General features: G+C 44.5%; 1 protein-coding gene across 2 annotated transcripts in view; it reads left to right on the forward strand.

The window, feature by feature from the left end:
* Window positions 1–26,004, forward strand: part of SCN11A (sodium voltage-gated channel alpha subunit 11) — a 110,891-nt gene that overhangs the window by 60,378 nt on the left and 24,509 nt on the right. For both annotated transcript variants that reach the window (XM_057491494.1, XM_057491495.1), the window contains exons 7-19: window positions 2,563–2,736; window positions 3,472–3,535; window positions 4,957–5,098; window positions 5,617–5,814; window positions 6,684–6,857; window positions 9,102–9,231; window positions 10,237–10,475; window positions 13,931–14,113; window positions 16,086–16,454; window positions 17,265–17,696; window positions 22,584–22,697; window positions 23,419–23,533; window positions 25,449–25,603. In XM_057491494.1, the coding sequence (XP_057347477.1) occupies window positions 2,563–2,736; window positions 3,472–3,535; window positions 4,957–5,098; window positions 5,617–5,814; window positions 6,684–6,857; window positions 9,102–9,231; window positions 10,237–10,475; window positions 13,931–14,113; window positions 16,086–16,454; window positions 17,265–17,696; window positions 22,584–22,697; window positions 23,419–23,533; window positions 25,449–25,603 (2,489 nt within the window). The remainder of the gene's footprint in view (window positions 1–2,562; window positions 2,737–3,471; window positions 3,536–4,956; window positions 5,099–5,616; window positions 5,815–6,683; window positions 6,858–9,101; window positions 9,232–10,236; window positions 10,476–13,930; window positions 14,114–16,085; window positions 16,455–17,264; window positions 17,697–22,583; window positions 22,698–23,418; window positions 23,534–25,448; window positions 25,604–26,004) is intronic.

Consider the following 26,004-nt stretch of genomic DNA (forward strand, 5'->3'; position numbering starts at 1 on the left):
CTGGAGGCTACAGGACTCTTATCATGGGGGTTTGGCTCAGGGGCTCCCTGGAAACCTGGTTGAGGCTCTCCCATGAGTGGCACTGCATTGGAGGCTCCCTCTGTCCAGTCCTGCCTCCGACCCTCTCTCCATTCAGGTGTCAGCCCTGCATTGCAGTCTGAGGCTCTCCTGCAGCTCTACTCCCTCCCCCTTAGGCTTCTCAGGCATTTCACTCCACAAATCTCTCACACATCTGGGCCCAGAGTATCTGCTTCTCAGAGAACCCAAACCGACCCAAGAGGCCAGTGCTGGTGGTGGTCTCAGATCAGGCCGTAGCTGAGGAGTTGGTGGCCAGTGGTCAGACTCTGTTTAAACTAGAAGGTAGAAACAGTAGGATATCCTAATAGGTTGACAGTATGTGTGGTGTGAACAGAGGAAAAGAATCAAGGGTGAGTCCAGGTTTTTGGCCTGAATGACTGGGAAGATGGTGTCGTGATAGACCAAGAGCAAGAAGGCTGAGGGGGCGGATCTTGGGGTCACATTAGGAGTTAGCTTTGAACACGTTCAGTTGAGATGGCTGTGCAACAAGTAGGCAATTAGATATGAGTCTGGAGTTCCAGGGAGCGGCTGGGCTAGAGGTATCATTTTGGAAATGATGAGCCTGTAGGTGGTGTTTAGAGCTGTGAAATCTGGTGAGATCTCCACGAGGGTCAGCACAGCCTGAGACTAGAAAAGTACCAAGGACTGAGTCCAAGGCACTGCAACCTTCATGGGGAGAGAAGAGGAGAAACCAGCAAGGGAGACAAGCCGGAGCCTTCAGTAAAGTAGGAGGGAGAGCAGGGTGGTCTCCTGGGAGGCACGTGAGGAAGGCCCTCTGGGAATCAGGATGAGGCCAAGGAAGGGTTGTGAGGATGAATTCCAGTTTGTCAAAAGTAAGCTTATCATCGCACACCCTTGCCCTCTCCTTCCCCTTTCCTGTCTTTCCTTCACAAATAAAGATCTTCCTTCTCTGGGTCCTTCCCCATCCCTTCTCTCCCCCTCTGGTTTCTGCTATGGTAGGCTTGGCTCTAGTCTCTAGACTCTGGGTGGTTGGGATCCTTTCCAACAGGTGGTGGGTTACTTTCTGAAATGCCAGTAAAACAACTGCATAGTGAAAAAGAAGTTGTCAGTCAAGGATGCTTTATGTAGAATTTGTCTCTCTTCCTTCTTCCTCTTTTACAAGGTGGACCTTGTTTTCCCAGGTGGATTTGGGGGCTTTCTGCATGATCTGAGTCCCTCGTATTGCCTACGGGTCAAGTGTACATTCCCTTCCTGAGCAGCTTTGGGGTCCCTTCATCTCTGAGCAGTCTCCACTGAGACTCGTGAAACACATGAGATCCCTGATGCTTTTTGGAAGTCAGCGTGTGAGGCACAATCCTTTATGGGACTGTAAAAATTACTCAGGAATCACAACTATCTTTCATTCTGATCTTTCTTTGGAGAAGGCTCATGTCTCTCTTTATAGAAGAACATCAAGCTCAGATGATGCTGGAGTTCCTTTTGCCTGCAGCTGGGGACATAGTGAATGTCCCATCTTGGCTTGAAGGCTCCTCCTCAAGGTGGAAGGTCATTCGCTGTGGCCTCCGGTCAGATGCTGCTTTGTGTTCTCAAGTCTGCTATCCCTGTTCACCGATCAGTTGACCCATCATGTTGTGCCACCCCCCCGCCCACATTCACATCTGGTTGTTTCTCCCTCCAGCTGTGTTGAGAGCAGAGTCCATGCCTCGGAGGTGTGCAGGCTGACTTGTTCTGGTTCCCCATCAGACTGTATGTCTTTTTCCAACTCCACATCGTGGGACATCACCTTGGTAGCTTGAGACCATTTAGGGAAGAGGGGTGTGGAGAGGGAGAAGAGGGATCTGCAATGTGGGATTACACAAACAGGGAAATGTGTAAATGCTGCAAATAAGGACTTTCCCACTCGCCTGCCACCTCCCCACAGATAGCTGGTTTTAAACATTTACCAGCATACTGCAGATTATGTCCTCGTTATTCTGTAACTTTGGCAGCCTAAGAGTGTGCCATGGGCACTTAATAGAGATTTCCTGAATGAATGAAAAAACCCTATTATAAACAGTAATCTGAGTGTTTTTCCTAGGATACCGTCATTATTTGGGTCCAGACAAAGCTCCTGCTTCCAGCCCCCTGCCTCCCCTTAGCTAGTCTCTGGCGCCACCTGTACCCGGTAGCTAGGAGGTGGTGAGCACTAAATGTTCAATACAGCTCTTGCTCCTCTTGGGGGAGTGCACTTTGGCCTCTGAGCTGTGTGTGTGGCCCTGTGAGGAGGTCCTGCATGACTGTAACCAAGCTATGCCTTATGTGGGTGCGGCCTGCTTTCTGCTCAGAGTCTTCTCACCTGCTCTTTAAACAGTCCTGTGGCAGACATAGGGCAGGAGGCTGAGGCTGAGTCCTGGCCTGGTGGGCCACCAGCGACACACAGCTTCAAAGGCACACCCATGGCGTGAGGATTCCCATTCCTGCTGCCGCCGGCCCCTTGCCTGTGCCAGGTGTGGGGGCCTCTGCCCATGCTGTGCTCCTCCTCAGGGCTGAAGGTCATCGTTGGGGCCTTGCTGCGTTCTGTGCAGAAGCTTGTTGACGTGATGATCCTGACCATCTTCTGCCTCAGCATCTTCGCCCTGGTAGGTCAGCAGCTCTTCATGGGAAACCTGAACCAGAGGTGTGTCAGGAGGGACTGTAACAAGTCCGTGTACCTTGAAGGTAAATGGAGATGTCCCCCTTTCTGCCTGGCTTGTGCATGTTGAACACTGAGTTCCCCACTCCTACTGCTCAGACATCTGCATTCCAGAGGCTCCTGGGAGCAGGGATGGCTGTCCATGCATGGCTCTCATGGGGGCAGGTGCTTTGCTTAGAGAACAGCCTCACTCTGTGGCTTTCCATGGAGAAGGGAAGCCTGGGGCTGCTTGCACGGCCCCCATCCTTTCCCATGTGCTTCTCTGACTGTATCTGTGCCATGGTGAGCAGATGTCTTCAACATGCCTGGATTTGACCAAAGGTGGCCTACAACTTCCAGCCCCATCCCCAAGTGTTTTCTCCACTGCTATCACTTCTCTCTATGCTGTGCCTTCCCTGCACTGAGGTCAGCCCTATACCAGCTGCCTGTGTCCTGAATCTCATGTAGCCACACATTCTCCATCTCTGTCTTGCTTTATGAGTTTCTTGTGGGCTGAGTCTGTGTCCAGCTTCCACCATGGGTGATCTCTGGTTTGCTGTTTTGTCCTGAGAGGCAACGTGGTGGTACTGTCTCTGCTCCCCTCTCCTTCCTTTCCCCTCATCTCTTTTGCTCCCTGCTGAGGGCTTAGGCTCAGTTCCTCTCTGGACATCCTCTTAAGTCATTTAAAGGGTCTGAGCCATCTGTTCCAAGCATAATCTTGGCATATTTGCTATTCTTTTTCCTTTATTTTTTTCTTGAATTTATGATTCTTTCCTTCTCAGACTACTGCTTTGAAAAGAAAGATTCCGCTGACTACAGAATATGTGGCACCTGGCAGGGTGACAGGTAAGAGGTGTATATGCTCCATTTTCCACCCAAGCAGAGCATCTCTAGACCTTTGAAGTGATGTGGCAAAAATAGTCTTCATCTAATGATTTGTAGGAGGAACTCTCAAACAGTACTGGTTATTTCATGTGTCCAGGCAAGTTTTGATTCTAGAAAAAGCCAAAGGGAGGAAAACTAGCAAGAAATAATACAGAGAATTTCCCTGGGATTTAGGACACAAGTCCCTCAATGCCCCCTAAAGTGTCTAACACTGCATGAAAAAGGACCATGCCAAGGGCATTATCATGGCATTTCAGAACCTTTGAGGAAAAGATCTTAAAACCAACAAGGAAAAACAGATCAACCTAATCTTCTTAAGAAGTACTTCTCTATGAGCAGGAATGTAAGTAGTGATGAAGTCGGATGGGATGTTGAGGAGCTGACCCTCATTTTCCAAAGCAGGGAGTGAGTAAACAAGGAATGAAACTAATCAATTAAATGGCAGTGTAAGCCTGGTGTTTCAAGATATGGACATGAAAGAGTTATAGGTTGTTTGATTTGGAGGTGTGTAAATGATGGTTAAAGAATGGTGGAATGGTTTTTAGCACAAACCTTTTGGTATCAGTGATTTTTAAACCACACGCATCTATTACTTTGGTAAAGATACTATGTTTATTAAAAATTAGGAAATTATGTGCCCTCAGTATGTCTGATAGATGCACTTAATGATGTGTGCTTTGGTGATGTGGGTAAAGACCTGTGTTTAAGATATCCATTGTTTGCAAAGTAAAACCCAAATGTTTATAAGAGCAAAAAGACTGTTAACAACTGAAACCTAAATATTCATCATGAGCAGAGCACTTAAATAAATCACAGGACTGCAAGACATGAAAATAAATGAGACATTTATCTCCCTATAAGCTGACATGGGAAGTCTCCAGGCTACACTGTTCCATGAAAAAGCAAGGTGGAAGCGTTTGTTCAAAGACCCCTCCCACTTCTCTGTTGTAAAAGATGAACATTGATGTACATGTGCTCTACAGTCATAGAAAACTTCAGAAAGTTACAAAAGTGGCTGTTAAACCATTGCCTCTAGGATTTGGGACTGAGAGTCTGGGAAAAGGGGGAGACTTTGTAGTTATAGTATAGCTTTTTTTTACCATTGATTGTTCACTATGTCACTGCACTTAATTTTTCAGTGAAAAACTGCTAATATGAACTGACTAATCAGTCCATTTGAAAAGAGCCAGTGAGTGCCCGCATTAAGGTGGCATCTGGGAGGCTTGGTAGAGGGGGGATGGCCACTCTACAGACACCCTCTGTACGAGGATGTTCTGGTGTGAGCCCAAGGGCCTCCGAAGAACCAGTGCCATGGTGGGAAAAAGGGGAGTGGGGCTGCAGGGAATGTAATTCTTTCTCTATTCCCTTGTTTCCATGTCTAGTGCCTGTTCTGACCAGTTTGAATGCTGCCACACCAAAAATAATCCTGACTATAATTATACAAATTTTGACAACTTCGGCTGGTCTTTTCTTGCCATGTTCCGGCTTATGACCCAAGATTCCTGGGAGAAGCTTTATCAACAGGTTATCTATTGATTCTCTCCTTCCCTCCCTTATTTATTACTGATCTATCTTTCTGATCAATTATTTATAACCTACTGTCTATCTTCCAGCTTTGTCATCTATTCCTTATCAGCTCTGCTAAATTCTGTGTTAGATCTTCTATTAGAAACAGACTCCCCAAATTACAAATATGATATTTGGAAGAATACTGCCAAAACACCACATCTTCCTAGAGATAGTACCCACTCCAGGTTCCCCACTGCTTGAAGTGCCACCACATGTACTTCAGGCTTCATGCAACATTGCTGTCTGTCTTCCTTGTTAATTTTAAAATGAAAATACCCTTGAGAAAGTCCTAATAAAGTCTCTAAGATGGGGATGTGACAGGTGGGTGACCAGAGACTTGGGTGATGCTGAGACCGCTGAGCCAACAGGTGCGGGGGGTGGCCCAGTTGCTACGGCATCATTTCTGCTCGAGATGACGGCCGCCCTCTGTGGGCGAAGGTCCCAGACACGAGCATGAGCTCTGTCCCTCGCAGACCCTGCGCACCTCAGGGCTGTTCTCAGCCTGCTTCTTTGTGGTGGTCATCTTCCTGGGCTCTTTCTACCTGATCAACTTAACCCTGGCCGTTGTCACCATGGCTTATGAGGAGCAGAACAGGAACGTGGCTGCTGAGACAGAGGCCAAGGAGAAGATGTTCCAGGAAGCCCAGCAGCTACTAAAGGAGGAGAAGGAGGTAGGGACACGTGGTGTCAGGTAGTGGGGGCTGTTTGTGGGTCTCCAGAGGGCCTGGGCCTGAGACTTGGTCTCAGCACTTTCTCAACTGATGCTTTTATCAGAAATTTAGTTCCTTAAAGATTGGTGTTGCAGCTCTCTCTCACTAACGTGTCCTGGTATAGAGCTCCTGAGAACAGGGGACCCTGGTCTTGATGCTCTTTGACCTTCTGAAACCTGGGTCTTCTGGGACAGATCCCATATTGCTGGCTAGAGAGGAAAAATGTATGTTTATGCGAATTAAGGTTTCTCCCCAAGCTTGCTGTGGGAATCTTGTGGGATGTTGTTCAGAGCATTTGGGAAAGCAGAAATGGTGGCTTTAGAGACAACAGCAACTATCATCTCTGCCTTCCTGAAACTCCTGTCATGTTTACAGGCCATTCTCTTTGTTTCTCTGGTATCTTAACATTTTTCCAGTTTTAAGATTCTGACATTCAATTCTAAGATTTCAGGGCAGGGACTATGTCTTATACTCTTTCTCACCACTGACAGATATTTGTCAGGGGAAGCCCAGCATAAGTGCTTAAGGTCTGCATCACCAGCCACCAGCATTTACTGAGCATCCAGCACATGTTGGACACTGTGCTGAGGTCAGTGATACAGAGAAATGAAAGTCAACCTTGCCTTTGGGCTGCAGTGTCCCTGGACAAGCAGGACATGTTCCCCATATATATATTGACGAGCTAGCACATTCCAAACAGGTGATGAACAATCTGAGTGGTTCACGGTTACCAGAAGAGAGGGCAGAGTGCTCACTGAGATGGAGGTCATCTGCAGTGTTCTGCGGGGAGGTGTAATCTGTTCACTAATTGCTTTTGTTCACTTTCTAAGGCTCTGGTTGCCATGGGAATTGACAGAAGTTCACTTACCTCCCTTGAAACATCATCTTTTTCCCCAAAGAAGAGAAAGCTATTTGGTAATAAGAAAAGAAAGTCCTTCTTTTTGAGAGAGTCTGGAAAAGACCAGGTTCCAGGATCAGATTCTGATGAAGACTCCCCAAAGAAGGCAAGTCTTGGCCGAGGGATTAATGATACCATAGCATGGTTCACGCAGCAGGTCAAGTTGTCAGTTTAATCTAAAGGATTCATTAACTGATTTACTCATTAATCCATTCACCCTTTTGAGCATACTTTCCTGCATTCATGTGTCTAATCAATTCCCCATTTATTTACAGACATCTGTCTAAAGGCTTGACAGTATTTACTCTCTGCTTGGCTCTGGGGGGTAGGGTAGGTAGATACATGTGGTGTGTGAAACATACAGCTAGTAAGGAGACAGTTATGGCCCAACATGGTGACTGATGGGATGGTCACTATGGAAGAAGAGGGGAGCAATGTCTTAGTGGGGTTCCCTCCAAGCCAACCCTGGGACATTAGGGTGCAAGTAGATTATTTGGGCAGTGATCCCACAGAGGGAGAGGAGGGGAAGGAGGAGATGATGGACAATTAAGGTGCATTACCAAACCTACTGCTCACAAAGGTACTGGAGTCTAAGGTCCCTGGAGAGAGGGCACTAGGGTATTTGTACACCAACTTTGGTCCATCACTGGTTCAAGACTGCTGGGGTCAGGAGACAGTGTTTCCTGTATTCTGACTTCTGTGCATTAGGCAGAGGGTGTTCTGGTCACCTGAGAAAGCTCTCAGATGAGGCCCAAGGACTTACGGATACTTTGAGAGCATCTGCTTCAGACAACCAACCAGACTGGTGTGGGCTGGGGTGGAGCAGCAATTAGAAAACTGTTCCCAGAGGGAGCTGTGTCCAAGCTGAAATGTTTACTGTTTGTCCTTTGCTACAAGGCTGAATGGAGCACTAGGGCAGAGAGAGCAGCACATGTGAAGTCCTGGAAGCAAAGGAGAGCAGAACATGACTCAGGAGAGCACATGCAAGTGTGTGCATGTGGGTGTGTGCGTGCACATGTGCACATGCACATGATGAGGTTGGGGTGTGGCAAGGAGCTGTTGAGTGAGATGGGGGCCATCACAGAAGGCCTGATATCATGCTAAGAAGTTCACCCTTTATACTGAGGGCAAGGGAAAGAAGTATTGAAAGGCTTTAAGCAAAAGAGGGATGTGACCAGATTTACTTTTTTGAAATTCTGGGTGCATTGATGAGAGGTGGCTGGAGAGAACAAGACGAGGCCACTAAATAAATGGTTGCAGGAATCCGAGAAGGAAAGACAGTGGTTCAGTTATGGGTAGGACAGGAGGGTGAACAGAGATTGCAAGTAACAGTGATCTGCAGGAGATAAAGCCTGGCAGTTGACCAGGTGTGGAGGGCGGAGTGAAGAGCTCCGGAGGTGGGTGTGCTGCGGAGTGGATGGGGTGGGGAGCATGGCCACCTCTACAGGGCTCTGGGCTCCTGGGCAGGGGCTGGGGCTGAGCTCTTTGCTGACAAGTCACAGCGTATTGAAGAGACTGCAGATACTCTGAAGTACTTTGTAAGGTTTTCCTTGTTTCGCAAAACAGTAGACAAAGACCCAGATGCCTAATATAAAGTGTCTTTTCCCCTTAACTGGAACAGGAGATAGCCACAGAGAGCTTCCATGTTGCCTTCAGAACAGCCTAGCACAGAGAGACAGTCTTCTCTGGGGTCCTGGCGTGGCAGCACTTTTGGAAGTCAGGAAGGACAGCTGAGTTTTCCGGCAGTTTATAAAGGTAGTTAGTGCCCTTTAATCTCCAGAGACATTAGAATTGTTGGCATAGTGATATCAGTAGCTCTCGGGCCCACACAGCTTGAGGAAGTGCTTGAGGGTTAGTGTGTCGACTTTGTGGGACCTACTTTGACCCTTCTAGTTAACGACTGTTTCAAAATCTGCATAGGCAGCTGTTCAACGCTCTTCACTATAGGGCCCCAATCTACCTTTCTAAATGCATCCCCTACATCTGCTCCTCAAAAACATTTCCAAATTAGACTCTTCTTTGTGTTCATACCCTGTTCCATTGCTCATTTGCTTTTGTAAAGTTTTGTTTGCTCTTGGTTGACAATGGATATATCATGGAGAAAGAAAATTTTCTGTAAGTAGGACTTTCAAAATGTCCATAATGAGAAATATGGATGGTCAAACCATACTCTCGTCTATTGGCTATGAAATGGGAAAACTGAACATCTGGCATACCGTGAAGCTGAAGTGAGTTGACCTATATAAAAGACTGGGCACCACTGGATGTGGTCCTGAAACAAAGGTTGGAAGTTTCCAGGAGAGGCAGCCTCTTCCCTTGGAAGGTCTGCCATGCCTGCCTTCTCTTGCAGCCACACCTCCTCGAGCAAACCAAACGATTGTCCCAGAATCTGTCCCTGGATCCCTGTGAGGAGCACGGAGACCCCTTCCAAAGGCAGAGGGCACTGAGTGCGGTCAGCATCCTCACCATCACCATGCAGGGTAGGTTCTGCTCCCAGCCTTATGGAGAGCCTGCTGTCAAATGGCCTTCCTTCTGCCTCTCCTGCCCTGCAGAAAGCCTTCTGCAGCCCCCTGTATTCCTGCAGTGACTTCTGTGCCTTTGGGAGAATTTGTGCAAAGTGGCATGGCAGAAGGGGCCTTCCCTGTGGGCCCACCTGAGCTGGCACTTGGGTAGCAATGGGAACTGGCTAGACTTGGATGGGTCTTAGGACCAAGAGCACAGAGGGACCCCTAGTCAGGCCTGGTAGTTATAGGAGGTCTCGGTGACTATGACAATCAATGGAGAGGAGAAGGCACTGGACTCCCAGCAGGTGACAGTTGTCATTGAAGTTAGAGTGAGGAGTCTGGCATGGACCAAAAAGGTCTGTGCAGATGGCTGGAACCATCTAGTGGACCCAATTAACAGCAGGTAATAGGGACCAGCTAAAGTGTGGGTGTTCAAAGGCAGGACTCAAGTGATGAGGTCAAATGAGTCCTTAGCACTTTTGAGCTTATTGCATTACCTTATTGGACTTGCACGGGTCCCCAAAATAGGGCCAGGGAAGTTGTGGGGTGCAGCTGCCTTACGGCATGAACTCTATTAGCTGATAGAATGCCTCTTGTTTGAATGTTGGCAACTGCTGCTGCCTGAATGTCTCCTTCCCCTGAGCCCTGCTGGCCCCTTCTTCCTCTGTCACAGCTGTCACCACCATCTGCCCTGGGCTTGTGTCTGTCTTCCCCACGGTTCACAGCCAGTTGGTGTTGACTTCCTATCTGCATCTCCAGTGGAGCAGCCCAGCTCTCTGATGCTCAGCACAGCATAAAGCCCTGAAGTGCTCAATTGTACCACATGGATGTTGTATGTGGGGCCTTTCTGGCTAGTCAGTGCCCTCCTTGATCATGTTGAATCATGGGAGACCTAGGAAGGGGAGGAAGGCAGGCCCCTTGGCGAGAGCGGCCAGACTGGTTCAGAGCTAACTCTTCACCTGCTCTTTGATTCTTCTCCAGAACAAGAGAAATCACAGGAGCCTTGCCTCCAATGTGGAGAAAACCTGGCCTCCAAATACCTTGTGTGGGGCTGCAGCCCCCGGTGGCTGTGCGTTAAGAAGGCCCTGAGAATCGTGATGACTGACCCCTTTTCTGAGCTGGCGATCACCATCTGCATCATAATCAACACTGTCTTCTTGGCCATGGAGCATTACAAAATGGACCCACATTTTGAGAATATGTTGTATATAGGGAATTTGGTAACTTGAGGCTTTTTAAAATATAAAGCATATTTCAAACTTTGAATTATAACTCTTTTAAAGTTTAAATATTTTGTGAGTTTTGGTCCTAGAGTTTTGGTCCTCTTAAATAGAGTAGGAAACAACTGTTCGGATTTTGGTTTTACCCAGTTCAGTGCTTTTCTCTGGACCCTGTATAGGCCCTCTAGTATGTTAAGGTGTTCTTTGTCATCTGGTGGAGAATTTTAGCCCATTAGCTCATTAGCTAATTAGGGTAGAACAGTCAGTGGGTAATTATTTATTTCTGTTATTGGGAAACCAAGTTTCCCTTGGGAAAAGTACCTTCTGCAGAACTATGAACTGAAGAGTTCTTGAAAAATCCAGAGGATGACTAGTCATCCAGGAGTAAGCCAGAAGTAAGTAGACAGCTTCAAAGGCTACCTGTCTGGGATAACCAAGAAAACATCAACCATATCCAGAGACCCATGCTAATGAGTACCATGCTCCCCAGTGATGCTGATGACATCATTTGTCACAAGATAATGTGACTGCCATCACTTGGGGTTATTCCCCCTGCGGTGGAGGGTCAGGGCCTGGCAGCTATGGGAGTTAATTTTGCTGGGAGGAGGTAGGGTGGGCTTGGATTTCCAGACTTGAGCTTGTTTCAGTGTGTTTCTCATTGGGTGGATTCAGTCTCAAGTTAAATTGGGAAAACTAAGATAGGGGAACTGATTTTTCAAGAACTCTTCACTTCAGTTCATAGTTCCTGCTGAAGGTATTTTTCCTAAGGGAAACTTAGTTTCCCAAATAACAGAATAGCAAATAATTACCCACTGAATGTTCTACTCTAATTAGCTAATAGGCTAAAATTCTTCTTCAAGTTTTATTTTTCCGATTTAGAAAGCAATACATACCTGTTTTAATTTTAAAAATAAGTAAAAACACAGAAAAAGGAAATGCAAAGAAGAAACTCTGGATCCTGCCAGCAAAGATGATCACTTTTAGCACTGCAGAGTATTGCTGGGCAGTGTGTGTGTGGATATGTGTGTTCATAGTTCTTAAGTTAATTTTATACATTGATCAGAGCCCTCTGTACATACTGAATCCAGAGTTGGTTCACAGAGCTGCTTCTATGCATCAAGTTTAGGATGGAGTAGAAGCAGAGACAGGTGCCTGTCACCCCTCGTTCCACATCCCTCCCTGGAGCAGGGATGCAGTGAGACTGCAGCATAGGACAGGCAGTTCTCCTTGCAAACAGTTTGCATTTAAGTTCCTTAAGTTTCTGCCTTCTTCCCAAATGTATGCATGGATCTGGCTAGAGGCCAAGCTACATGACAAACCTAACACACAGTACTGTCTGCTTGGCTGGGGTCTTCCAGACTCCAGGCCAGTAGACTCAGCTATCTCCTGCTGAAATATCCCAGAAATGGCCTGACAGTGTTTCGCTTGGAGGCAGAACACTGTCCCCTCTGGACCATGGCCCTGCCTCAGCAGAGGCAAGCAGATCCACCTTTCAGCACCTGGTGGGTGGAATTATTGGATAAGTTCCAGAGAATACCCAGAGAATACAGAGTTGTCCCCCTGGACAGGGTTTCCTAAATGCAAAGGTGGTCTGTACATCCCTTCATTTGCTGGTCTGACTGTGGGAAGTGACAAAAGCCCCTCTCAGGTTTCCCTCTGAGTAGACATCCCGGGTGTCAAGGTGAAGCTGCACTTTGTAGTTGGAAGCTGGCTAGTTAAATGACATTCTCCTTCAACTCTCCAGGGGCAGGTGGGGGCATGGGGACACTTGGTATCCAAGTATACAGGCAGCAGCTGTACCCCGGCTCCTGAAAATTGGAAAGTATGGAGAGCTGGCCTGTTGCATGTGCCCCAACCCTAGACACACATGACAAAGGTGGCAGCCACCTCATCCATCGTGTCACCATGGTGGTAGAGGGAGGCGTCGGAGGCTTCAATTCCAAAGAACACAGTCAAACGTCCTTTCTTGAAGGGGTGGGGCAGGATTAAGCTGGCCTGTCGAGTTCTGTGGGACTGGACTTGGAAGTGGACTCTGGGCTTTGGGATCGTTTGAATCAGCAGAGCGCACCAAGCTCCCAAGAAGCCATAAAATAGTAATTGAATTTGATTGCAGTACCAATGGTCCCAAGGCATCCATCTAGGGATGCTGTGAGACTAGCCATCTAATGCCTGAAGGAGACAGGAGGAGGAATGTGTCCAAGGGGATGGGGGCCAGTGCGGCGTATTAGCTGGAACAGGCAACACTGACTTCTTTTAGGACCCACTGTGGCCTAGGGCAGGGGTAGGCAGCAGGGTTTGAAAGGAAAAGACAGCTTTCAGTCTTCCCTGCCACCTGGATTTCTTTTTATTTCCCTATCTTGGACTGACCTCTGCCTATCCACCCCTTTATTTTAACACATCATTTTACCTTAGGGATTTTAAAATAAATAGTTAAGTCATTGAATCACCTATAAAAGCCCATCATCTATAACTTTTGATAAGTACATTTAAACATTTATGGGTTATTGATCTATCTTTTCCAATACTGCAGAGGAGTGTCTTCTGACAGTCTCAATATTACCTTATTATTTCCATACCATTGTTTTCTCATTTGTGTGTGTTTGTGTATGTTGGCTATGAATGTGCTGTTGGCCATGAAGAAATGCCTCACTTTCTCTTGACAAAAATAGAGAAGATCACTTTAGTTTTGAATTTGGCTACTTATTTCAACATTCTGCAAATTTCTTATTTATCTAATTTACAACGACAAATTATTTTTGCCCATTGAAATTACATAATTTGGCACTTTTGGGGACTCTTGCCCCTCTTTTAAATTCTTGGCTGTTTTTCTAGATCCTGTGTCCTGAGTGAGTTTTTAGGACTATGTTCCACAGCTAACCTCCTTCCAGCCATAACCAATCTGGGTTTATCCTCCATATCGAGTTGCTCAAAGACATTTTCTGTCCCCGGCAGTGATTTTCAGCTCTCGGTTCGGGGCCCCCTTTTGGTTTTGTCTGGTCTGGGTATTGAGGCTGGGTGGTCAGGCAGACCCCTCCCGGACCCGGCTTTAGGCAGGATGCTCGCCTTCAGTGCTCAGAGCTGCTGTGGCCCCTCCGTGTTGGAGTTTTTCTTAGTATTTGAAAGAGAACTTGGAGGAGGTATCACCAGACACATCCTGTCACTGTACCATCTACAAAGAAGCCAATTTTGCCTTATATTCAACAGAATTGGAAATAATTATTCTGCATCCTGATGTCCACAAGCTTGGGAATGTCGGAATGGTACTAAGGAGTGGGCAGGAGCCCACAGAGGCAGAGTGGGGTTCTCTTTTCCATGCACTTTAGGGTGTATTGTACCAACAGGAGAGTATATTATATTTCCATTTGGAACTTCTGTAATTCCCTCGGACCATTCTTAAAAGTGTATCTCCAAGGAGAGGTAGCTTCCTTTCCTCATTCTTCTTTGTCTCACTGTAGGTTTTCACTGGCATCTTTATGGCAGAAATGTGCCTAAAAATCATCGCACTAGATCCCTACTACTACTTTCGCCGAGGCTGGAACATTTTTGACAGCATTGTTGCTCTTCTGAGCTTTGCAGATGTGATGATCAGTATAATTATGGGGAAACAAAGTTGGCCATTTTTCCGTTCCTTAAGAGTGGTAAGGCATTCATTGTCTTATTTTACTGAATAATTAGCTGCCAGGATTGGAGGGAGTCTTGAGTGAGTTCAGTAGCTCTTTTGGATTAAACTTTAACTCATCTTGCCTTAACCCGAGAATCAAACGCATTTCTCTTCCTGCCTAGTTCTTTAATACTCCTGGGAGCCCCAAGGGTCTTCTCTCAGCTGAACCCCTACTCCCTACTCCCCCACAAGATGACCCTTGAAGCAACCTGGCACAAAACTGTGTCTTCTGGTGGCAGGAGTTTGCTCTTTGCATTGTGTGTGACCCCTGCAATGAGCCTTCCCCCATGGGGCTCTGAGCCAGGTACCCACACATCTGGGCTCCCCATTGGGGCTGAAGCCCAGGAGGGGCAGTGCAGGCAGCAGGCTCCTTCCTGTAGGGACCCTCCGCACTGCTGTGCCTGCCATATTCCTGTCCTGCAGTCTTCACCCTCCATCCACAAATCACCGGAGCATTCTGGCAACTTTGCTGAGTCCCCGCTCTGAGCTGACACATGCCAAGGCTCAGCCATGAGGAAAGCACTGTCTTCAAGGAGTCTACAGTCCAGGCTGGAGACAAGATAGGGCCAGAGGCATAGCAGAGAGGCCTGCATGGAAACTGCATCTGACAGGGGAATTGGAAGACTACAAAAAAGTGGCCTTTTGTCCTCCACCAAAGATTTACTGTTTTTGGAGGGGGATAGATAGGATTTCTAAGCCTGCAGAGTAAGGTGTTTGATTCAGTTACCTACGCATACATTTATACTTGGGGAATGTCAGGACATCTCACTGCTCCAAGTCAGGCATTATAGGCTGCTCTTCTAAAGCCTTACTGGCACTCAGGTGAGTGAAATTACATTAGCTTTATGATTGCTGAGGGTCATTACAGCCATGCTCTGAGGCGAGGAACTCTGTGGTGTTGTCTGTCTAAGAAGAGAAACATTTCTCCTTGAGATGATTTCTCCCCCTGGCTCCCCTCTGCATAGGCAGCTTGGTCGTTCTCTTGGAACTTAAGTCCTGCTGACCTGCCATATTTCCACCCCCACACAGTTGATACTTCAAAGGACTGTACTTTGGAGTACAACCAGTGGTTCCCATTAAAAGTTAATATAGCAAATAATGTGTGAACGTAGTTGCTGTGCTTTCTTTAAGGTTATTGTCTCCTGCAAGGTCTGGAAGGTCCCATGGAAAAGTTTCTCTTTGAAAAAGATGTGTGTGTCTTGAGTAGCTGATGCTTTTTCTCTCCTGGGTACAGAGCATTATCTTACTCTCATCACTGTTACAAAGTTTAGATTCAAACTTGTGACCTGAATTATATAAAGAGGAGTTAGCAAACTTTCTGTAAAAGGTCAGATGGTGAAGATTTTCAGCCTTACAGGCCACATGGTCTCTGTCAAAGTCATTCAACCTTGTTATCATAGCACAAAAGAAGCCACAAATACTTGAGAACTAATGGGTGGGGCTGCATTCCAATAATACTTTGTTTATGGACAGGGAGATGTGAAAACCTTACAGTTCCCCTATGTAATGAAGCATCCTTTTTGATTATTTTCCGACCATTTAAAAATGTAAGAAACGTTCTTACCTCTTCGGACATACAAAAACAGAAAATGGACTAGACTTGGCTCTCAAGTCAGATCTTTTGATCCCTAGTATCTTGTATAGGATTCCAAAACAGGAAATGTATACAGGATATGTATGTTCAGTTCCACCATTGTGATCGCAAATTCCTCATGATTTTTAAAAAATTAGAACAAAATATTTCCATGTTTGAAACACAAAGTAGACACAGGTAAGAGATTGGGACAGGAAGTTGTGTGACTGTGTTTAGGATGGATAGCTTTGAAAAGATTTTTGAAAGTCATAAATGCTCTGGTTTGGGAACACGCCATTGACTTTATTCCTGAGCAGATGGAATTTGTCCTTAACTGGCTTTTCTTCCATTTTTTTTTTATTGTCTGTTTTTACAGCTGAGGGTCTTCAAGTTAGCCAAATCCTGGCCAACTTTAAACACATTGATTAAGATTATTGGCCACTCTGTTGGAGCCCTTGGAAATCTGACTGTTGTCCTGGCCATTGTGGTCTTTATTTTCTCAGTGGTTGGCATGCAGCTTTTTGGCTATAAATTCAATGCTGAAAAGAAAAATGCGAAATCCTGTGACTCTACAACCCCCTGTTTTCGACGCTGGCACATGGGGGATTTCTACCACTCCTTTCTGGTGGTATTCCGCATCCTCTGTGGGGAATGGATCGAAAACATGTGGGAATGTATGCAAGAAGCTGATAAACCACTGTGCATTATTGTCTTCCTGTTGATCATGGTGGTAGGAAAACTCGTGGTGAGTGTCTTAGAGTTTTTTAAAGTCTGTGGACTAAAAAATGCATAAGCTTCCTTCGCAATACTTCACTAGTGAAAATTGTCATTTTAAACATAATATTACAAACTGAATGTTATATTATATGACATTAAAAATCTGCACTTAAGTTTGGCTCGAGGAAGGTGTGAGAAGCATGAAGTGAAACCTTGTCTCGTGTGCTTGGGTTGACTGATGCCCCACTGTCCGTTCTGCTCCTGTGATTATTCTAAAATAATCATGTTCTCTTTGCCAGTGATTGGCTGAGGTAGGGCTTGTGACTCAATTTGACCAATAAGGAGTGTTCACTAAGGAAGGTTTATTTTTCTTATTTATAAAAAGAAAGGATGAGGGAATAAATGATTCTATTTCTTCCTCTGGCCCTTCTTACGACTGTGACTCCTGGTAGGACTGCAAACTATCCATGTGGGCAGTTCCAGCAAAAACCCCTTGTGATTCTGTCTGATCCCCAAGGAATACACACTTGATTTTGCCACGTGGCTCTACCATTCTGCTTTACCCTGGCCAGGGTCCACAATACATGTTGCTTTTGTGTGGATAACCTGGTTTTGGCTATTTGTACCCTTTAACTCCAATTTTTCTTTTGTCTTATCTTGCTGTCTCTATTACTTCTTACATCTTCTCTCCTTTTATTTATTTTATAGATGAACTTCCTTTGGAGACAGAAGGACATGCACTCTCATTTGCCTTTGTATTGGATATTGGGGGAAAATTGTCCTGAAAACCTACTGTGTCCTCTGCTTTGCTAAGCTTTACACTTTCCTTGTTCGCCAGGTGCTCAACCTCTTCATTGCCTTGCTGCTCAATTCCTTCAGCAACGAGGAGAGGGATGGAAACTTGGATGGAGAGGCCAAGAAAACCAAAGTCCAGTTAGCCCTAAATCGGTTCCACCAGGCTTTTTGTTTTGTGATATATACTCTTAAGCATTTTTGTTGCAAGTGGTGCAGGAAGCAAAACTTACCAAAGCAAAAAGAGGTGACTGCAGGCCCTGCTGCAGAGAGCAAAGATATCATTCCCTTGGTCACAGAGGTGAAAAAGGGCCCGGGGACCTGGGAGGAGTTTGGTGCACACCTTTCTGCACCACACACCTTGATTGTTGGCCATGACCAGACTTGGTTGGCACCACTTGCAGAGGAAGAAGATGATGTTGAATTTCCTGGTGAAGATAATGCACAGCCTGTCATACAACCTGAGGCCAGGAAACAGGTATGAAGGTTCACACATAAACTTAGAGGTCACACGAAGCTAGAGTTGCCATGGGGCACTGGTTACCTGCCCTGTTCCAAGCACTGTGCAGGAATAATAAGGGTGTAAAATGTGGGGCTGCCCCTCAACACCACATACATATCCCAAGGCTGGTTCTAATCATGGTCCTGCGCATGTAACCCAGATCGGAGGTGTCAGAGGAGTTCAGAGGGTGAGATCAGTGTGACCTGGGGATACAGGGGAATCTTTGGTTGAGCCCTAAAAGAAATATAAAGAAGGATTGGTTGACAAGTGAGGAAAGGAAGTGTGGAAAGTGAACTAAGTGGCATAGACAAGGAGACAGTGGTGTCAACAAACTCAGTCTCTGCAGGGACCAATGAGGGGCTCGTGGGTAAGGGGTGGTAGAAGATGAGGGCTGTCAGGAAGTGACAGGAAGTGACAGGGTGATGGATACCCTAAATAATCAACTATGGACTTCATTCTGGATGCAGCAAGGCTGTTTGTATAGTCCTGAATTTTGCACGGGTGTTGTAACATACTGCATCCCACCAGCAGAGTATGGGGTATATTCCATTTGCTCTACATCCTTGCCAATGTTTGATGTTGTCGGCCTTCTTCATTCTAAGCATCTTAATGAGTTTGTAGTGGTACTTCATTGTGGTTTTAATTATTATTTCACTGATAGATAATGATATTGCATAACATATCTTCATTGGTGAAAGGCCTTTTGCCTGGTTTTATTGAGGGATTTGTTTTCTTATTATGGGGTTGTAAGAGTTTGCTACATATTCTGAATAAGAAGTCCTTTGTCTGATATGTACATTGCATGTATTCTCTGTCTGGTTCAGCTTTTACTTTCTTAATAGTATCTTTCAATGAGCAGAAACTTTTAATTTTGATGAAGTGTAATTTATTTATTCTGTTCTTAAAATGGTTTTGTTTCTATTCTAAGGAATCTTTGTGTAGGTGCTTATAGCCATAAATTTCCCTCTAGGCACTGCTTTAGCTGCATCTAACAAATTTTGGCATATTATATCTTCATATCCATGGATCTTAAAGCCTTTTCTGATTTCTTTTGTTATATCTTCTTTGATCTGTTATTTATTTAAGGATGTTTTGTTTAATTTCCACATACACGTGAATTCTTCAAATGTCTTTTTGTTATTAAATTTTAATTTTGCTTCAGTGTGATCAGAGAACGTGCTTTATACAATTTCAATCCTTTAAAATTTATTGATGCTTGTTTTGTGGCCTAGAATATTGTTTATCCTAGAAGTGTTCCATGCACACTAGAGAAGAATGTGCATGCTATGTGGGGTTGAGTGCTCGATAGATGGCTATAAGGCATAATTGGTTTATAATGTTCAAGTCTTCTGTTTCCTTGTTGATCGTCTACTTAGTGTTGTATTCATTTCTGAAAATGGGTTTTTGCACTCTCCAACTATTAACTGTATATTTCTCCTTTTAATTCTATCAGTTTTGCTTAATATATTTTGTGGCTCTTCTGTTAAGTGCATATATGTTATAAATGTTTTATCTTTCTGATATATTAGTGCTTTTATCATTATAAAATTTCCCTTTCTGTAGTAAACATTTATTTTAAAGTCTATTTTAAAGTGTATTTAAAGTCTGATATTAATATAGTTGCTCCATTTTTCTATGGTTGCTGCTTGTATAACATTTTTTTCCTATTTTTTTCTTTCAAGTTATTTGTATTTTCAAATCTAAAATGTGTCCTTTGTAGACATTGCATAATCTGGAGCTTGTTTTCTTACTCAATCTGACAATTTCTGATTTTGTTTAGAATTGTTTAACCAATTCATGTTTAATATTATTATTGATCTAGTTTTTTTCCTCTAATATTTTACTGTTTTTTAATGTCTCATCTTTTTTATTTCTCTTCTCCTTCACTGCCTTATTTTACATTATTTGAATACTTCCCAGTATAACATCTTAATTCTTTTAATGATTTTTTTCCCAGTTTTTTAAAGTTATTTTCTTATTGGTTACTCTGGAAACTACCATATTAAACTAACCTATCAGAATCAATGGCTGGTTTAAACTAACCTAATTTCAGTGAGATACAGAAACATTACTCATATAGCTCTATTCTCTCTCCACTGTTTTTGTATTATTTTTTATTATACATATTACATCTATATATGTTAGAAGCCCAGCAATACATTTTTATTGTTACTGTTTTATATAATTATATTGCTGACAAATCTCTTGTAAAACAAGAAATTTAATTAAGAAGAACCTTATTGTTAAGAAGCAATTTGCAAACTGGGGAGGTGCAGCCCTTGGCTAGGAACCAAAAGTCACTCCAAGGAAACAAAGAGAAGAGGTTGTGGTCATAGTAGTTTTCTGCCCAGTTCCCCACACTGGCCTGTAAGTGAGGGGTGAAAGCTTGTTGAGACTTGATTGGTTGATGTAAGTCACATCTGACTGATTTTCCAGCCATTGTCTGTTTGGCAGTAGTAGCAGGGCCATATAAAGGACCGTCTCTGCTTTGGAGAGTAGACTTCATTTCGTAGTTCTTCTAAGGATAAGAATACATGTGTGGTCTCCTGTCAATACGTGGCCATCTGACTCCATTTTGTTTCAGGCCTTGTTAGCCTGACAAACCCATCATGTTTTCTGGCATAGCTGGATTTGCAGGGAGGTGGAACTCAGTTCGTTTGTCTTATTTTCACAGTGTTTGCTAGAGAAGCTGAGAAAAGAAAGGAAAGCAAGTATATATTTATAGAGCTTATTTTTTTATTTTCTTATTTACCATTTCTGGCTCTCTTCCTTTATTTCTGTGAATTGCAGTTACCTTCATATGGCATTTTCTTGCTCCAGTAGAACTTTGCTTCCACTCATCTCTTTGGTGCTGTTACTATCAAATATATTTTATTTCTATATGTTACTTGCCCAACAGTACATTAATTTTAAACATTATTTTACACAATTTTAAAAAAATCAGTTAAGAGAAGAAAGGGAAGGTATACATTTATATTATCTTTAATAATTACATATTTACCCTTTCCTGTGCTCTTTGCCTTTTTGTGTGGACCTTTATTGCCATTTAGCATCACTTGCGTTCAGCCTGAAGGATCTCCTTTAGTATATCTTGTAAGGTGAGTTAGCTAGCAAAGAATTCTGGTTTTATTTATCTGGGAATGTCTTTATGTCACCTTTGCTTTTGAAAGATAGTTTTGCTGGATATTAAAATCTTGGTTCACATTTGCTTTTTAATTTCAGTGCTTTTAATATACCATCCCACTGCCTTCTAGTCCCCATTGTTTCTAAAATGGTAATTTCTTTGGGATCCCCTGGTACATTATGAGCCACTCTTCTCCTTGTCTTTCATCATTTCAGATGCATGTAGGTGTGGATCTCTTTGGTTTATCCTGAGGTTTGGTTAACCTCAAAGGTTTATCCTACTTTGATGAGTATTATGAGCTTCTTAGATGTGTAGATGAATATTTTTAGCTAAATTTGAGAAATTTTCAGCCATTATTTCTTTGAGTATTTTTATGCTCCTCTTTCTCCTTTCTTTCTAGTTGGTGTACTTAATGGTGTCCCACATTCCTCTGAGTTTCTTTAAAGTTTTCTCTCTGCTCTTTGGATTGCATAATCTATTGATCCCTCTGCAAGTTCACCAATTCTTCCTTCTGCCAGTTCAAATGTATTGCTTCTTCTAGTGAATTTTTTTAGATTTCTTCACACTCTGGGCAGGATCCCTTAGCCACTACTCCAGGTACTTGGGGAAGAGTAGCCTCTCACCCTCTCAGCTTCCCTCTTCCTGCATGGAAGCTCTGGCCTACAAACTAGGTGGGGTGATGACTAGTATTATCAAGCTGTTGAACCCAGAATAGATTGTCTGTCCTATGAATGGAGGCTGGTTTGAAAAAGGAAGCCCAAAATGTTGGGCTTATTTTCCAGGAGGAACTTAGCCTCTTTAACTCAGAGTTTGAAGGGATAAGAAAAGCTAGGCGACTTACATCTTCTGGCAAGAAAAATATACCTTGATTGGGAGGTGAGGGTAGAGGAAACCTCACCTTCTTGGTCACACATGCCTAGAGTTGGGCTTCCATCAAACTGAGCTGGGGGATGGGGAGGGAGAGAGAAGGTTATGGGTCAAGTGCCATGGACTCCTGCTATTATTATTAAATTTTTTGTATTTTATTGAATAAATACTTCTTCATTTGCTGTGTGCCCTTAGAATAATTTCCAGAGACTTTAAATGATTTATTTAAAAATATTTTTTATGGTTTATGCTTATTTCCTCCAGATGCATGTCCACAGAGCTCCTATACTGCCATCCAATAAATGAAGCTCTACGTATCTTTTTTATTAAAACCTAAACTTACTAATTTTAATGACACTTTCAGATTATTATATTAATTTTTTTTCTTGAGTAAGTTCACCTCTCAGTAGTTAATTTTGGGGTGCTACTGGTTTTATGTTTGTCTCCTCATATGTTTTGGAATGCTAGTTTGAAAGCTCATTTTTAGTGAGAGGATCTACTCCCTTGCAGTCTAAGTCCTGTGATATCTTTAATAGGCCCTTCTAGGACATCCATTTCAGAACCAAGTCTCAATTGCCATCGTGGGATTCTTGTCTAATGTGATACTAGTCATATTGCTGATCCAGTTGTTGAACTAGTGGGTGCCTTTGCCCAGGTCCTGTTCCTGAGGCTGTACTTTCTCTGGCCTCTCTAGGTATTCACCCTTATATAATTGCAATTCCAAGCATTGGCCACACTTTGTTTGGCTTTCTGTCTTAAGTGGAAGAACTTCAACCCAGTCTACAATTTCAAGTGTTGGAATAGAATTCAAACTTGTTGCACCTCAAGTGAGATGCCTAGGAGGCTTATTAATCCATGCTTCTCTGTGTCAGGCCTATGAGCTCCATCAGGAGACCAGGAAGTTCACCAGCCCAGGAGCTCAACATGTGGAAATTGATATGTTTCCTGATGATGATGTTCATCTGTCAGTACAGGATCTCCGAAAGGTAATTTTCCCAGGGTGTTCCTTGAAGACTCATCCTGTACACCTTCTCCAAGACCATCATTCTGTAAAAATATCAAGATTATTGCAGAACAAACTGCCAGAGTCAGATCTTACACAAAGATCTAGACCGGGTTTTTCCATCTCTCCGCTGTGACATTTAGAGCAGGATAGTTCTTGGTGCCAAGGGCTGTTTTGTGTATTGTAGAGTGTTTAGCATCATCCACAACCTCTACCCACTAGATATCAATGGCATGCCTCAGTTGTAAGATAAAAGTGTCTCTAGACATGCCAAAATGTCTCCTGGAGATAAAATCAATGAGAACCACTGGTCTAGACCTGTTATTCCAGGAGTAGAGATAGCTGAAAATTACAGTCTCAGTAAAGTAGCCTCTTCTTCTCTCTTCTTCACCTGGCTTCCCTATTTGGGAAGTGGATCAGAGGTGCAACTTATAGGGAGGAAAATGTTGAGGTACTGTGTCTTCATACACCCTGCCTTTCTTCAGCCATGGGAGAGCAATTAGAGATTTTCCTCTGAAGTCAGGGCTGGTCAGAGCATTTAGAAAAGGATCCAATTAGAGGGACACATTCTAAATACTCTCGTATCTAGGAGCCTTTGCCTAGTTTGCTTTCTCTTGAAGAAGTCAAACAATGCGGGGTTGGGTACTACCACTGTGAAAGGGTCTTGGTAAGTGATTCCCCCTGTCCTTTGTTCTGTTGTGTAGATGTCTGATGCTATCAGTGTGCTCTCAGAATGTAGCACCATTGATCCGCATGATCCCTTGGGATGGGTACTGGAAATGGTTCCCAAAAAGGAGCCAGAGAGATGTTTTCCCAAAGGTAAGTGGCAGTATTTCTGCATCCAGTTCCCAGGATATTTGGATGGGATTCTCTTATTCTTTGAAGCTCTTTGGCTTTGATGGATGCCTTCTTCTACTTGTACTGGAGAGAAAGTGAAGAAAGGCACCCATAGAGGTTCTTGGGGCCATTATCAGGTCTAGGCAAAGGGGGTTTCAGGAAATTCTTGATTCAGGTGGGTTCAACTTACACAGCCCAACAACCAGGGTAGAAACTCTAGAGAACTCTTCTAGAAAGCCCATTGGGCCAATATGTCTGTGACTTTGTATAGTCCCCAGGACAGCCTTTGTCAGAGTATATATATTTGAGGTCATAGACCAAGAGAACTCCACCATAAGTCCAGGTGGCTGGAGACCCTGCCAGGCCCTCAACTCATCCCTTAAGATTTTTATCTGGAAGCAGAATAGCATTGCAATTAGGGCCTTCAGCTGTGGAGGCAGACTGCCAGAGCTCAAATGCTGCCTCTCCATTGACTAGCTGTGTGACTGGTTCAATCTACTTCGCTGCTCTGTGCCTCATTCATAAAATGGGTATAATAATAGTATCTACTGCAGAGAGTTGCTGTGGGCATTAAATGAGTGAATGTAAATCACTTGAAAGATATCTGGCCCATAATAAGCAATCAGAAAATGCAGCCTTTTATGATTCCTTGAGTGGATGTAGTGGTGCCTTCATTCTGTCCTGTATTCATTGCGGGTAATTTATTTGTGCCTCTCTCCCCTGTGAGGCCCTTAAAAACAAAGGCAGTGGCTTAGTCAATATTGTATTTCTAATCTGAGAATAGAATTTGACCCAGATTATGGGCTTAACAAACACTGATAGAAGATAGATAGATAAATAGATAAATGAATGAGTGAATCTAAATATTAAAAATTTCTCCTAAATTTGAGACTAGTCTGGTCTCACAAAGATCACCGAGAGTGGATTTCCACTCACTCCAGGTTGTTTGACAGCCCCAAAGCTGCTGGCGGGGTCAGACGTCAGGCTAGGGATAGATTGCTATTGTCCTGATTTACATGTGAATGGTCCTTAAGGTGTGCACAGGATATCAACAGTGGGGATGGTGAAGAAAAGTTGGGTTTCTGGTGGGAGGGAGGAGTGTAATAAAAGCAGAAAAAAATAGCTGTTTAGGGAAATTAACCTACTGATGCTCTGAAAAATGGAGATAGGAGGGCTAGGCAGAAACCTCACAGGGGCTGAGGAGGAGGACTGAATGGAATGTTGTGACCACCGTGAAGTGAGCATCTAGAGGGTATGAGGGAGGGAGGAGGAGACAGGTGAGCATGGAGATGTGTTCATGCTGACAGCCTGTATGCTGGGAGCAGATGCTCAGCTACGTGTAAACACCTGGACATTGATCAAATTCTTCCCTGCTTGGTTTAGGTGGTTCACAAAGCCTGTGCCCACCCTTACTTCATCCCCTTAGTTCCTGGAACACCTTATTATTGCCAAAAAATTGCTGCCTAATCAACACGTGTCTGAGAGATTCCGCCCTCCAGGCTGGTTGCCTGTGCTGGCCTTGGCCGGCTCCATTCATGTGAGTGGGTAACAAGCGGGGCTCAGCTGATCTGGCCTGGGCCCATCAGGGCAGCTTGGCCCCGTACCACATGTCTATTCTGGAACCAGTGGGCTGACCCAATCTGCTTTTCTGTGGAGGTGGTTCAGGAGAGCAAACAGAGCTGTAAAGCCTGTCAAGGCTGGGCTCAGAATGAGCATTCTGTCACTCCCACCCCACAATATTAACCAAATCAAGTCACAGATTCCAGGGGTTTGAGGGCCCTGTAGGGAAGGAATCACAAAGGCCAGGGATGCACTTGAGGGAAGGTGGGGCGGAGAGTGAAGCTGCCCAGGGGTTTGCTGCAGGCACCGGTGATGGTGCCAGTCCTCATTCCTGCAGGCTTGGGTCGCTGCTCTCCACGCTGCGCTACAGGCTGGACACAGTCCCCCTGGATCATTTGGTGGAAACTTCGGAAAACCTGCTATCAAATAGTGAAGCACAGCTGGTTTGAGAGCTTTATTATCTTTGTGATTCTGCTAAGCAGTGGAGCCCTGGTGAGTGACCACAGCCCCTTGGGGTACTGGGGATCATGGCAGCTGGGCAGCTGTGTTCTGACAGGGCCTCTCGTGGGGTGTGTTCTGACGGGGCCTCCAATGCCGGGAGACCAGGCCCCAGTGGGCTCTCGGCTGCTGCTGCCCCTTCGAGGACAAGATTTTGCACAACTTCTAGAGTGGTCCTCCTAGTGGGAAATCCCCGAGCCAAAGATGCACTCCCTGGGGGAGGCATCACCAGACCAACACTTGGAAGTGGTTTTGGAGTCTGGCCCTTGCCCCTAGGTATGCCATCAATCTTGAAGGATTTCTAGATATTTCACTCTGTCCTACGTGTTTCCTCCCCTAGACAGCATCGCTGCTACCCCCTCTCTTCCTGAAGACCGTAGTGCTGCTTTCTAACA

This window comes from Manis pentadactyla, chromosome 14, assembly GCF_030020395.1.
Source record: "Manis pentadactyla isolate mManPen7 chromosome 14, mManPen7.hap1, whole genome shotgun sequence".
In the NCBI taxonomy this organism is placed as follows: domain Eukaryota; kingdom Metazoa; phylum Chordata; class Mammalia; order Pholidota; family Manidae; genus Manis; species Manis pentadactyla.